This window comes from Micromys minutus, assembly GCF_963924665.1.
Source record: "Micromys minutus genome assembly, chromosome: 25".
Classification (NCBI taxonomy): domain Eukaryota; kingdom Metazoa; phylum Chordata; class Mammalia; order Rodentia; family Muridae; genus Micromys; species Micromys minutus.
Window position 1 is genome coordinate 10,558,900 of NC_137960.1, and position 11,392 is coordinate 10,570,291.

Genomic DNA, 11,392 nt, shown 5'->3' on the forward strand with positions numbered 1-11,392 from the left:
CACAAAATCTCAATGTTTGCTTTGATTTTCCAACACCCTAGAAATGTCCACCTTTGGGGAGTTCTTCATCTCGAAAATCAGTTGGCGAGTTCTTCCCCCCCAGAGTCTAGTCCCAGCTTGCCTCTTCTGAAAGCTATGAGAGTCCGGCTCATTTTGGATGCCTCTGGTTTCAGACGATTTTCATCATCCCTGGCCACAGATCAGAGATGCAGAGGACACCCATGCCCTGTGACTAACTGATTATAATGCTTGACCACACACAGACTGCACCAACCAGATGGAAGAATCCATAAATGGGCTCCTGTTACCCAATGGCATTGAGGATGTAAGCTCTGAATTGACCATGCTGTATGTAGCCTGCCCTCACACCCCAGCAAGCCTGGCTTTTTGGTACTGTCCCCCCATTCCAGCACTCACCTTTGGTGTGAATGGAGCCTGTACTTAGCCAAGTGTGTAGTCCTCCAGGTTGGTGAGCTTGTGAATGCCTGGGAGCATTCAGTAGCAAGGTCAGCCTGGCATCTGATGGATCGAGTCCAACTCCGGAATTCAGTGGTAGAATCACAGAGACATGGGCTCCACAAGCCCCGGTTTCACACCTGACCTCCCTGAGAGCTGGTCTGGGGACTGCGGAAGCCTTTCCTTTTCTGGCCTTGGTTTCCTCTCCAAAGAGGATCGGGGAACTAGAAGAGTGAATGAGACAGGCTTCAGAAGGCTCAGGAGCTCCTCAAAGCCTCGCTCTTGGCCTGGCTCTGACTCCCAGCTCTGAAGTCACTTCTGCCTGATGAACAACTCAGAGCCAAGACCCAAAGTGCCCCCTTCCTTCCCTCCCCGCTCAGGAGGCATTTATTGTATCACCTGGTAATTATCTGTGCTGTCTAGAATCTCCAGGGGGCTGGGAGGGAAGCCTGTCTTATCTACATCCTGGCCTCCCCAGCCCCACTCCCACCATCACTTGCCACAATCTTCACGAAAGCCAACAGCTCACTTCTGTCTCACAGCCTCCTGGACCACAAGGCAAGCACACCTGTCCACCCACAACCTCCCCGAGACTTAATTGGTACCCAAACCGCCCAGCAATTTCCCTACACACTGTACTCAGCTTACCCAGAGCTCTCTTCCTCTTTGGGGGCAGTTCCACTGCCTCTTTACATCTTAGATGCTGAACTATTATATTATGCATAGAGCCCAAGTCTGAGCCATCGGCTGTGTCAGATGCCCAAGGTCAACAAGCCCCAACCTGAGCTAAGCAACTACTCTCCTCAGACCTCTGCCAGCCACAGAAGCCAGAGTTCAGCCCCTCAGAAGCCACCTCACTGGTCCTTTCCAATTGCTGTGATATCTGTGACCTCCTCCAGGCCACACCTAACACCCTCCCCCACCACTCCTGTCACCTTATGACACCCATAGTTTACAAGCTGCTGTTTCCTTAATGGAACTTTAATGTTCAACATGTAAATTGGAACATTTTTCTCTCCCACTGGAAAACCCTTCAAAGGCCCCCCTTTGCCCTGAAGAAAAATTCTTGCTTTGCTGGTGCCTGCCCTGCCCTCTGTCTGCCCTCAATGCTCCTGCCAGGACACTTTACAGGCTACTACCTTGGTCTAAAGTAGTCTTCCTTCAGACTCTACTAACTGACGCCTTCCTAAACCTTTCTTTGCTCCCAACTCTGAGGGCAAAGCTGCCACTTTCTTCCTCTGCCAAAGTCTGAGCAGCATCCACAGCACCCAGTAATCATTCCTGAATGGACCGATGCTGAGAGATAGATGGGTAGGCTTGTAAAGCCATAAAAAGGGGCTAGGTGTGGCCCAAAGGTAGAATGATCATCAAGCCAAAGACCTTGGGCTCAAATATCAGCACCGATAGAAGAAAAAGAAAGTCACAAGAAGATTAATTACATAAAAAATAAGGACCCACTTATGCAACCCTGTGCTACACCAGCCTTGTTACTCATGACTCTAATGCCATAATGCCTTTTGCCATTTTACATACAAGGAAACTGAGGCTTTCAGAGGCTTCTGTGGTGTCTTGTTTTCCCTTCCATCAAGTTCATGCCTATTAGGGAGCTCAGAGTATGACCTTATTTAGAAACAGAGTCTTTGCAAGATAATTAGTTAAGATGAGATCATACTGGATCAGGGTAGGCCCTAAATGCAGTAATTAGTGGTCTTACAAGATGGCCGTTTGAGCGGTTGCACAGGGAAGACAAGGTCAGGGAGACACAAGTACGAGCCAAACAGCCTCAAGGATTGCCAGAAAGCTCAGAAGGATCCCACCCCACAGTCTTGGGGGCTGGAGGGGTGGGGAGTGTGGCTCTGCTTATGTTGCGCTCTAGGCTTCCAATAACCTAACCAGAACTTGCTGTTTTAAGCCGTTGAACTTGAAGCACCAAGTTGTAACAACCAAAGAACCCTACTTTGTCTACAGAGAAGAGGAACCCAGGGCACTGAAAGCCTTATCTCTTGCCTCCTTTCCCTCTGTGGAAACTCCTTCTGAAGGCAGAAGACCCATTCTTGACAGAGTAAACTCAGGGAAACTGTCTCAACAGAGGATCTATCTGTTTCCTTCCACCCAGTGTTTCAAAACCATTCTGTGGCTGGGCATGGTGGTTTAACTCTGTAGTCTCGGAACTTGGGAGGCATATAGAGGAAGATCAAGAGTTCAAGGCCATTATCAGCTACAGACCAGCCAGGGCTATATGAGACTATTTCAAACAAACAAATAAGCAAAAAACAACAAACAGCAGAGATTGTGTCCTCCGGTAGTGATTACCAGGGAGCTGAAATACAGGTAATTGCCAAGGTAACAGCCTTGAACTGGTTTTCGAGTTTGGGCATTCTGATTGGGTGAATGGAGAAAGAGACCAGTGGTGGAGGGAGCTGGAGAGATGGCTCAGTGGTTAAGAGCACTGACTACTCTTCCAGAGGTCCTGAGTTCAATTCCCAGAAACTACAGGGTGGCTTACAAACCATCTGTAATGGGATCCAACGCCCTCTTCTGGTGTGTCTGAAGAGAGCAATAGTGTACTCATATACATGACATAAATAAATAAATCTTTTTTTAAAAAAGAGAGAAAGAGAACAACTGTGGAGCTGGTTCGGTTCCATACCCTTCTGTAGCCTTCCACCATACTTGCTGGTCACTTATACCTTGGCTCCCTGTCACTCCCTGTGGGCTACCACATGAGTACTGAAGGACTTGGAACAGCTAAGGTGTAACTGCAGCCAATAACTTATCTACAGGCAGTTTCCACTTGGGGTCTCTTATGTCCCCATCAAGGCCTGGAGTCTGAGAACATTCTCCCTCCCATACACCCTGCCTCCCATTTGTCACTAAGGGTGACAAGGATGCCATGAAGGACCCGGGTCAACTCTCTATGCCCAGCATCATCCCTAGAGATTGAGACAACAGCATCGGATCTCTGCCTCACCATGGGATTGCCAACAAAACTTGCTGCCCAGGACAGCTCCCGGGAGAAGGGCCAGCAGCCTTTCGCTCAGTATACTTGGAGACCGTGAGGTAGAATGATATCCCCACTCCAGAGGGGACAGCTCAGTCTATGGGGGGCTCTTGCCCAAGTCAAGTCAAGCCAGAAACAGTGCTCAAGAACCAACTCACCTAGGCAACAGGATAGCAGGCTAAGGAAAGCTCACCCAGGGATCTGAGTCCAGATATCACACTTCCTCTTTTCCTGGGGGAAAAAAAAGTCCTCTAGGAATTTCTCAGCCTGGGAGGGTCACAGAGGAGGAGCTGGGTGTGGGGGCAGTTCTCTACCTGCCGCAGGACTAAGCTCTAGGCATTATGACACTTAGGTACAGCCCAGCTCTTTTCTAGTTTGGTGCTCAGCCTTCCCTCCCTCCCTTCTTTCTCCTCCCCTCTTGGCTCCCACCTTCCTCTTCTCACACTCCAAGGTATGATGCCTAGACCTGGCTTAGCCTCTGGAAACAACATGGTCAGGATCTAGAAGGAATCCATGTCTGTCTCCAGCCCCGAGGGTGCAAAGAAGAGGACTTACCTGGCTCCCAGCTCTGGGCAAGGGGTCTGAGAAGGTCCTGGGATACTTGGACTGAAGCTCAAAGCTCTGGCTTTCACACACTGTCAATTCAGCAACAGCCTTGGCCCTGGCGGAGGGCAGGCTGGGTAGTCACGCAGGTTTGCCAGGGAGGAAACCTGCCTTGCCAAGGTGGCCGGACCTAGGACAATACTGTAGAGGAGGGGATGGGAGGCTGCCGGGAGGGAAAGGGGGTCCAGGAATCAGACTAAAAGTGGTTGGGGTATCAGTGAATAGTTAAGTAACTGCTACAGTCTCCTGACTTCTGCCTTGTCTTAGGGTCTCAGTCCTTAGGGGATCACAAAGCTTGGCATCTGGTCTCTCGCTTCTACCTTCAGTTTCTGGCCAAGCATTGCTTGACCCAAGGGAAGGATCCTGGTAGGTAGGCATCCCTCACTAAATACCCCGGGATGGGGTCTACCCTCACATGCTTCAACTAGGCTTGCACACTTGCCCAGCTGGGCATCCCAGACTCAGGCTGGACACATGTTCCTTCATTGGTGGGGGTGGGAGATTAGAGTTCAGTCACAAACATCCCCTGTAATAGAGACACTGGGACCGTGTGTGGCTGCACTGAGCAGCAGGCTTCCAACTGGAACTGCTGAGGAAACCCCACAGGAGCTAGATGCTCTTCAGAGGAGCCCACGGGCCCTGTAGAACCAGGAGCATATGTGCAGGGCCAGGCTGCCCAGAGCTGGGCTTAGCCTGTTCATCTCTCGGGCATGGGGGTCAGAGGAAGCCGACTCTGCTCAGTCTGCCCAGGCCTGCCTCTGTCCTCCTCCAAGCAGGAAGTGTTGTTTGGGATTTGCTGAGGCTGGTAACACCCACACAGAGTGGACAAGACAGATACACTTGCTCTCGCCAGGGTGATTCCTGAAAGCGGGTGCAGGCATGGCCTAAAGCACCCTCACCCGCCTGAAGCACTTTTTGTACAGTCAGACTACGATTTTTCCCCCAGTCAACCCTGACTGGGGCCACATGATTGAGAGGTGCCAAATGCCACCTTGTCCTCCGCAGCGTCTGCCCTGGCCGCTCCCGGGAAGAGCTCCAACGCCAGGTCGTACGCGGGCGGGGCCCTGGATAATGAAACCTCTGCCAAAGAGGAGTGACCCTGGGCTCCACGCTGGCGGCCAGTGCCTGGGCGCGCAGCCGTAGACCCAGCGCTGCCCGTCCCGCGCGTCCCGGGCGGGGCGCGGCGCGGCTAACCCGCCTCCCTTTCACCCTCCCGGCGCTCGCCCGCCGCAGCCATGGGGGCGCGGCTGGGGCGGCGGTCAAGAGCAGATGCCCCTGCGGCGCCGAGTGCGGGGCCCGCGCCCTACGAGCGCCGGGTGCGCTGGCTGCGAGAGATCCAGTCCACGCTCCGCGAGCGGCGGCCGGAGCGCGCTCGGCAGCTGCTTCGCCTCCTGCGCCAGGCGAGAGAAAGAGCAGGGTGGCCCGGGATCCGGGGTGTCGGGGAGGGGCCGGGGTTGCAAGCTCAGGGGTGGGCGCGTTCCTAGCGGGCACGGGTTTTGCAGGCGTTGAGATTCTTGCCTGGAGGGCGGTTGTGGATTAAAGTGAGGGGCCAGGTGGGGCTGATGAATTGCCTGCTAAAGATGTGGCTGGCATGTTGGGGCACTGGGATTTGAAGTCTGTCCTGGTTGTGTATGTGTGTGTGTGTTTGCGTGGAGCTAAGAGCCCACATTTGGAGCTTCTCAAGAGCCAGAGTAGACAAGGATAGGGGCATCTCATGCTGAAGGACAATAGGAAGAATGCAGCTCCTCATCCTGCAGGAAGAAAGGCAGCAGCAGATCGGGGAGAAAGGGTCCTGGGAGGCATAGCCCAGATGGCCAGGAAAACAGATACCATAGTAGCTCAGACAAAGCCACAGTGCACACACTTCTCATTCTAACAGGCAGCTCGAGCCCACCGAGGATACATAACCACATCTGTACATTGCATTGCCACATTTGGCCCTTGAGAGACACATTTGCTACCCTAAACAGATTTCCTGAGTTGCCCTAGGGAGATGGGGATGCATGTCCCAGCGTGAACTCTGGGCAAATCACTTCCTACTCAGCCTCCTCGCCCTCTGCATAGCTGCTGCTCCCACTGTGAAGGTAGATGCTTAGAGGTAGAGAAATCGGGAGAAATGATGAGCCAGGACCCAGACAGAACACTGAGAGAAGGCGGGGCTAGAGATGTAGTTCACTGTTACAGAATTTGAGAAGACTCAGCTCTGTCCCCAGAAAACAGGATAACCAGGCATGGAGGTATATGCCTGTATTCCCAGAACTTGGGAGTTCAAGGTCATCCTCAGGAACATAGAGAGAGAGAGAGAGAGAGAGATCACTTTCTAATCCTGCTCTTCCTCTGCCACTGGGTGTCCTCTCTGTAGACTCAGCAGTCTGGAAAAATGGAGCTGTCACTTTAAGAGGCACTGACCAGGCCTATGGAATGTAGGCTGCTGTCTGGAGCTCTGTCTGGCTCTGCCCAGACACACAAGCCTTCTTCCTTTGGGATCCCCCGCCCCCAGCTGGCATCTGTGGCTCGAAACATATTGAAAATATAAGCAGGAGAGTAACTGGCAGGCAGCATCCAGCGAGGCATATTGCCTAGAAATACAAATAGCCTTCTGAGATGGTGGAGCCCAGGGCACTTGCCTTGAACTTCATCCAGAAGCATCAGAGAGGGAACCAACCTCAGAGAGCAGCCAAGTTCCCTCCTTGTAACCCACCAGCATTTGAGGCATATCCAGGAGACTAGGCTGCCCCATCCACCTGCTGGAACTCTGTAACTGCAGCCCGTCGTGTTCCTGCTGCCTGGCATGGCTTCCTGTGTGCTCAGGATGGCAATGGGCATAGCCTTCTCTGGCTAAGGGGCTAGGGGATGTCACATGGAGGCTGGATGCTTGTGGGCTGCCTGTGAGTCCTCCAAATTCACCCCTATAATCCCAGTTTATGGGAGACAGGGTAGGCAGATCTCTATATTCCAGGCCAGCCTGGTGTATATAGCAAATTCCAGGGCAGTCAGGGCTACACGGTGAGACCCCCAACTTGAGAAAATAAAAATAAATCAAAGATGTTCATCCTCGCATCTTACTCATAGGCATAGATGGGAGAAAGACAAGGGGTGAAGGCAACAGGCCCAGGCAGGGTCCTGCTCCTGGGGTCTGGTTGAAGAGAAGTTCTGGTCGTCTGGGAAGGGTGTGATGGCCAAGTCCAGGGAGTCATTCTGTAAGTCCCCACCAATGGAGTGAAGGTTCGCTGTGCTTCACAGAGCGGCCCTGGCAGCTCCGGGATGATGTGGAAGGTTGGGGACCTGCGCAAAGGTGATTAGGCTGAGCCTTAGCCGTGGGAGAATGAGACTCACTTGGTTAGCTGGGGATAGATGGAAAGGATGCTGGGTGAGTCCTACAGAGGTGGACAGGGCTGAGTCCCCTACTGCACTCCGGCAAGGCACTGACAGAAGGCTGGCAAATAGACAGGCTGACTTTGAGCTGCCTTTGGGAACATGATCTGGGGGAGAGGTTCGCTCCCAGAGGCAAAAAAGTGGTGGCACAGTTCAGGGGACCTCAAGGGTAGGTGACAAAGGACCAACAAGGAAGGCTGGTGACATCAGCATTCAATGTCATTAGAGTAAGGTGTCACAGCAAGATGTTACACACCCAACAACTAGTCTGAGTAACCAGATTATCAACCCCCTGAGGCCTTACTATGGGCCCCTCTCTCTTGACACGTGGGTTGGGAGATTTCAGCAGTCGCTCCCCACCCCCGGAGAGCGTTATAAATGTGGGAACCTGTGAGGGCTGTCTTATGTCTGGCCTGGAGACAGAAAACCCTGCTCATTCAATTGTTGCTTTTCTGCCTATAGGACCTGGGCCTTGAAGGGAACCTCCTCACTGACATCCTCTACAGGAATGTGACTTTCCTTAACCTGGTGGACCCCATCTCCCATGACCTGCTGGTGAACCTGGCCCGGGACCTGCAGTGCCCCAAGAAGGTAAGGCCAGCTGGAGTAGGCCCCAGGAGCTTGGCTTCTCATGCTTGCTGTGTGGCCTTAGGAAAACCACTATCCCATTTCAAGAACACCTTCAGGAGCAGGTATGAACTGCTTTACTGATCCCCAAAATCACACTCGCAGGTAAACCTGTTTCTCCACAGTCAGTGCTGCGTACCCCATCTGAGCAGAAGACCTACAGGGACACAGAACACAGCCTGTCTTGACACACCTACCATCAGAGCCATACACTCTTGTCCCTGGGTCAGAAGAGGCCCTTGGTCTCTATCCCATCTGGACACCTTTGGAGACAGGGGTCCACTGAACCCCCTCCAGTGCTACTTGAGTCACAAACAAGTCCTACCCCTAAGCCCACTGTGAACATGGTCACAGCGCTGGCTTGTATGTTTGTGATCAGCCACGAGTCCCCAAGAATCTTTAATACAGTGAAGACACCCCCCATAAAATAAGGGGGTCCACTGTAGGCTATCTCGGCTCTGAAGCCCACGTCTGTACTCAGCTGGCTGGTTCACAGCCATCCATGTAGCCACCTAATCCGCTGTCACTGTGTATTGTTCTGGGTGATGGCGCATGCTCAGTACCAGCTATGTGGAAGTACACCTTGTGTTTTGCCCCAAGCTGGGCCTCTTTGGGAATACAATTAGGACCAAGAGAGAACCATGTTGTGCAGTAAAACATAAAGCCCCGGCCCTGTCAGCCCAGACCCAGGCCCCACGGGCACAGCATATCTTGAAGAAAGAGGAAGAACATGCTAACCTGTCTTGTTCTTATTCTCTGGGACTGGCGTCTCTGGAGTAGGGCTCCCTCAAGGGGCCTGGTCTGGCCTTCTCCTTGTGGCAAGTCCCCTGGGGGTGTTGAGGGTGGCAAGCTGCTGGCTGATAGCTTAAGCTACTGGCCTTAGGCCTGAGGACAGGGAACAAGGGCCTCATTGTCTGGGCTTCCTCCCACTGGGCACTGCGGGCCTCAGGACTAGCCTTTCCAGCTCCCAGTAGGCAGCCTCTGCTGGCTGTAAGCCAGGCTACAGCCAGGGCAGAATGGAAGGGGCCCAGGCGCATCCTGACCATGACACCCCCCCCCGTCCTTCCCCACGTAGGACCATGAGCTCTGGAAGTCCTCGGATAAGATCTGTCGGCAGCTCATCTACCACCTCACTCCGCACTCCAAGAGAAAACCCCACAGGAAAAGCCAGAGCAGGTGAGGGTCCCTTCTTCTGAGTTAAATGTGCAAACATCTCACCCTGTTGCTCCCTTCCCTTATGCTGCAGTACAGCTCCAGCCCTGGCAGCCACCCTGTCCCACAGCAGCAGATGCCCCTAAGCCAAGCACCATGCTCTGTATGAGTTGATTCTCATTTCTTGCAGGACAGTGACACCTCCTGCCATTCACTGGTCCCTCCATCCCTGTCCTTTCCTAGAGCCTGTGCCTCCTTGGGCTCCAGATAGATTAGGTAAAGCCTTTATAAAAAACAAAGGTTCTGAGCCTCCCTTTTCACACGGAAGTACACCAAGTTTGGACAGGGGAGGTAGCTTGCTTATGAGCCTCCCTTCTCTGACTATCCTGCAACCCTTTGAGAATCCATTGGCTCCAGACTTCCACAGCCCCCCCGTAGCTAACTCTGCTCCTGGTCCCCTGTTTTGGTCACTATATTACAGCCTCGGGACATAGTTTTGGCCCAGAACCATTTCTGGCTCCCTAAGGTCTGGAACTGTAGCCAGGAACTGAATGAACACCATTTATCCTGCACCGTTTCGTTCTTATTCTTTGTGGTCCAAGGTGAACCCAGCAATCATGATTCCTGCCAGAGCAGATGGGGCTCATGGCAAAACCCTCACTGTTCTCTCCAATGTGGATGAAGGACAGGAGAGCAATCAAAAGTGTGCCAGGAGCCCTGACGGCGCTTCCTCGGTCTCCAAATGCCTCTTAGCACAGGGAGGCCCACAACCCAGCAGCCCCTTAGCCCACATTATCAACTTGTTTCCTCCCCTTTTGCTGTCCTGAGCTGGCCCCATCTCTAGCCCCCACTCCCACCCCAAACTGAGAGGACCTTATCCGCTCCTGGTGAAGTTTCTCATTATCTTAAAGGATGCAACTTGCCAAGGGACACAGGCAAAAATGTAGGCTCAGAGGTTAGAGCATCGTAATTTAGAGCCCTGGTCCCCACCTGGTGATGTACAGCCAAGAGACCCGTTTCATTTCTCACAGTTTCTTTGTGGAGTGGGCCCATTATTTATACGCCCTTGGGCTGTCACGGAAATAAGTAATTTTAACAGATGTAGGAAGCACAAAAATAGTTGTCCACATATAGAGTCTTAATTCATGTATCTAATCCTTACAACAACCCTGGCCCCATTTCACCAGAGGGAAACTGAACTCAGAGAACATTTTATGTTTGGCCATCAACATTAAGAAAAATGGCTTAAAAAACATTTATTTACTTTTATTTTTTTAAGTGTGGAAATGCTTTCTCCACACGCACGTATGTGTGCTGTGTATGTATAGAGACCAGAGGGTATTGAATTCCTTGGAGCTGCTGTTACAGATAAGTTACTAAGTCATCGTGTGGGTGCTGGGAACTGAACCCTGGTCCTCTGCAAGAGCCACACATACTCCTAATGGCTGAGTCATCCCTCCAGTCCCAGAAGTGGCATTACTAAGCCAGGCTTTGCTGGTCCAGGAAACCTAGGTTGCCCTTGGTGGAAAACTGTCTGATGTGGCTGGGGGCCTGCCTAGGCACTGTACCCATCTGCATCCCTTCCTCCATAGCCTCCAGAAGACTCTGCTGGTAGGGGAGACTGTGGACCTCTCTGGCATCCCGCTGTCGGCCCGGGATGTACAGCACATAGCACGCTACCTGGACAGTTGTGGCGTAGAGCTGGTGGTCCTCGACCTGAGCTTCACGGAGCTGAGCGATGAGCTGCTGCATCTGCTGCTGCCCAGCCTCTGGGCCCTGCCCCGCCTCACCCAGCTATTGCTCAATGGCAACCGACTGACGAGAGCTGCTGCCCGTGAACTCACGGAGGCTATCAAGGACGCCGCCAAGTTCCCCGTGCTGGCCTGGGTGGACCTGGGTAACAATGTGGATGTGTCTTCACTTCCCCAGCCCTTGCTGGTTGGCCTCCGAAGGCGACTGAGCCAGCACACCTCGCTCCCTACCATCTATGAGGGCCTGGACCTCGAACCTGGGGGTGGCATGGCTGAGACCACTGCTGCTGTCTCCACCTGGGGCTCTGCAGCCACTGAGGCAGGACCGGAGCCTCAGGGCTGCTGTGCCAGGTGACTTGCTACTGGTCTGGTTCAATGCTAATGACTGAAGTCTTTTAAGAACCAGGTATTAGAGGCCCACGGGTGT

The 11,392-nt window shown here is 52.9% G+C and overlaps 1 protein-coding gene across 1 annotated transcript; it reads left to right on the forward strand.

The window, feature by feature from the left end:
- Positions 1–5,295: 5,295 nt before the first annotated feature.
- On the forward strand, positions 5,296–11,392 carry LRRC75B (leucine rich repeat containing 75B; the record flags this gene model as incomplete). The annotated part of the gene is made up of 4 exons (XM_080938433.1): positions 5,296–5,460; positions 7,898–8,026; positions 9,138–9,238; positions 10,807–11,392. The coding sequence occupies 4 exons, from the start codon at positions 5,296–5,298 to the stop codon at positions 11,318–11,320; spliced, it is 909 nt and encodes a 302-aa protein (XP_080794559.1). The 3' UTR covers positions 11,321–11,392.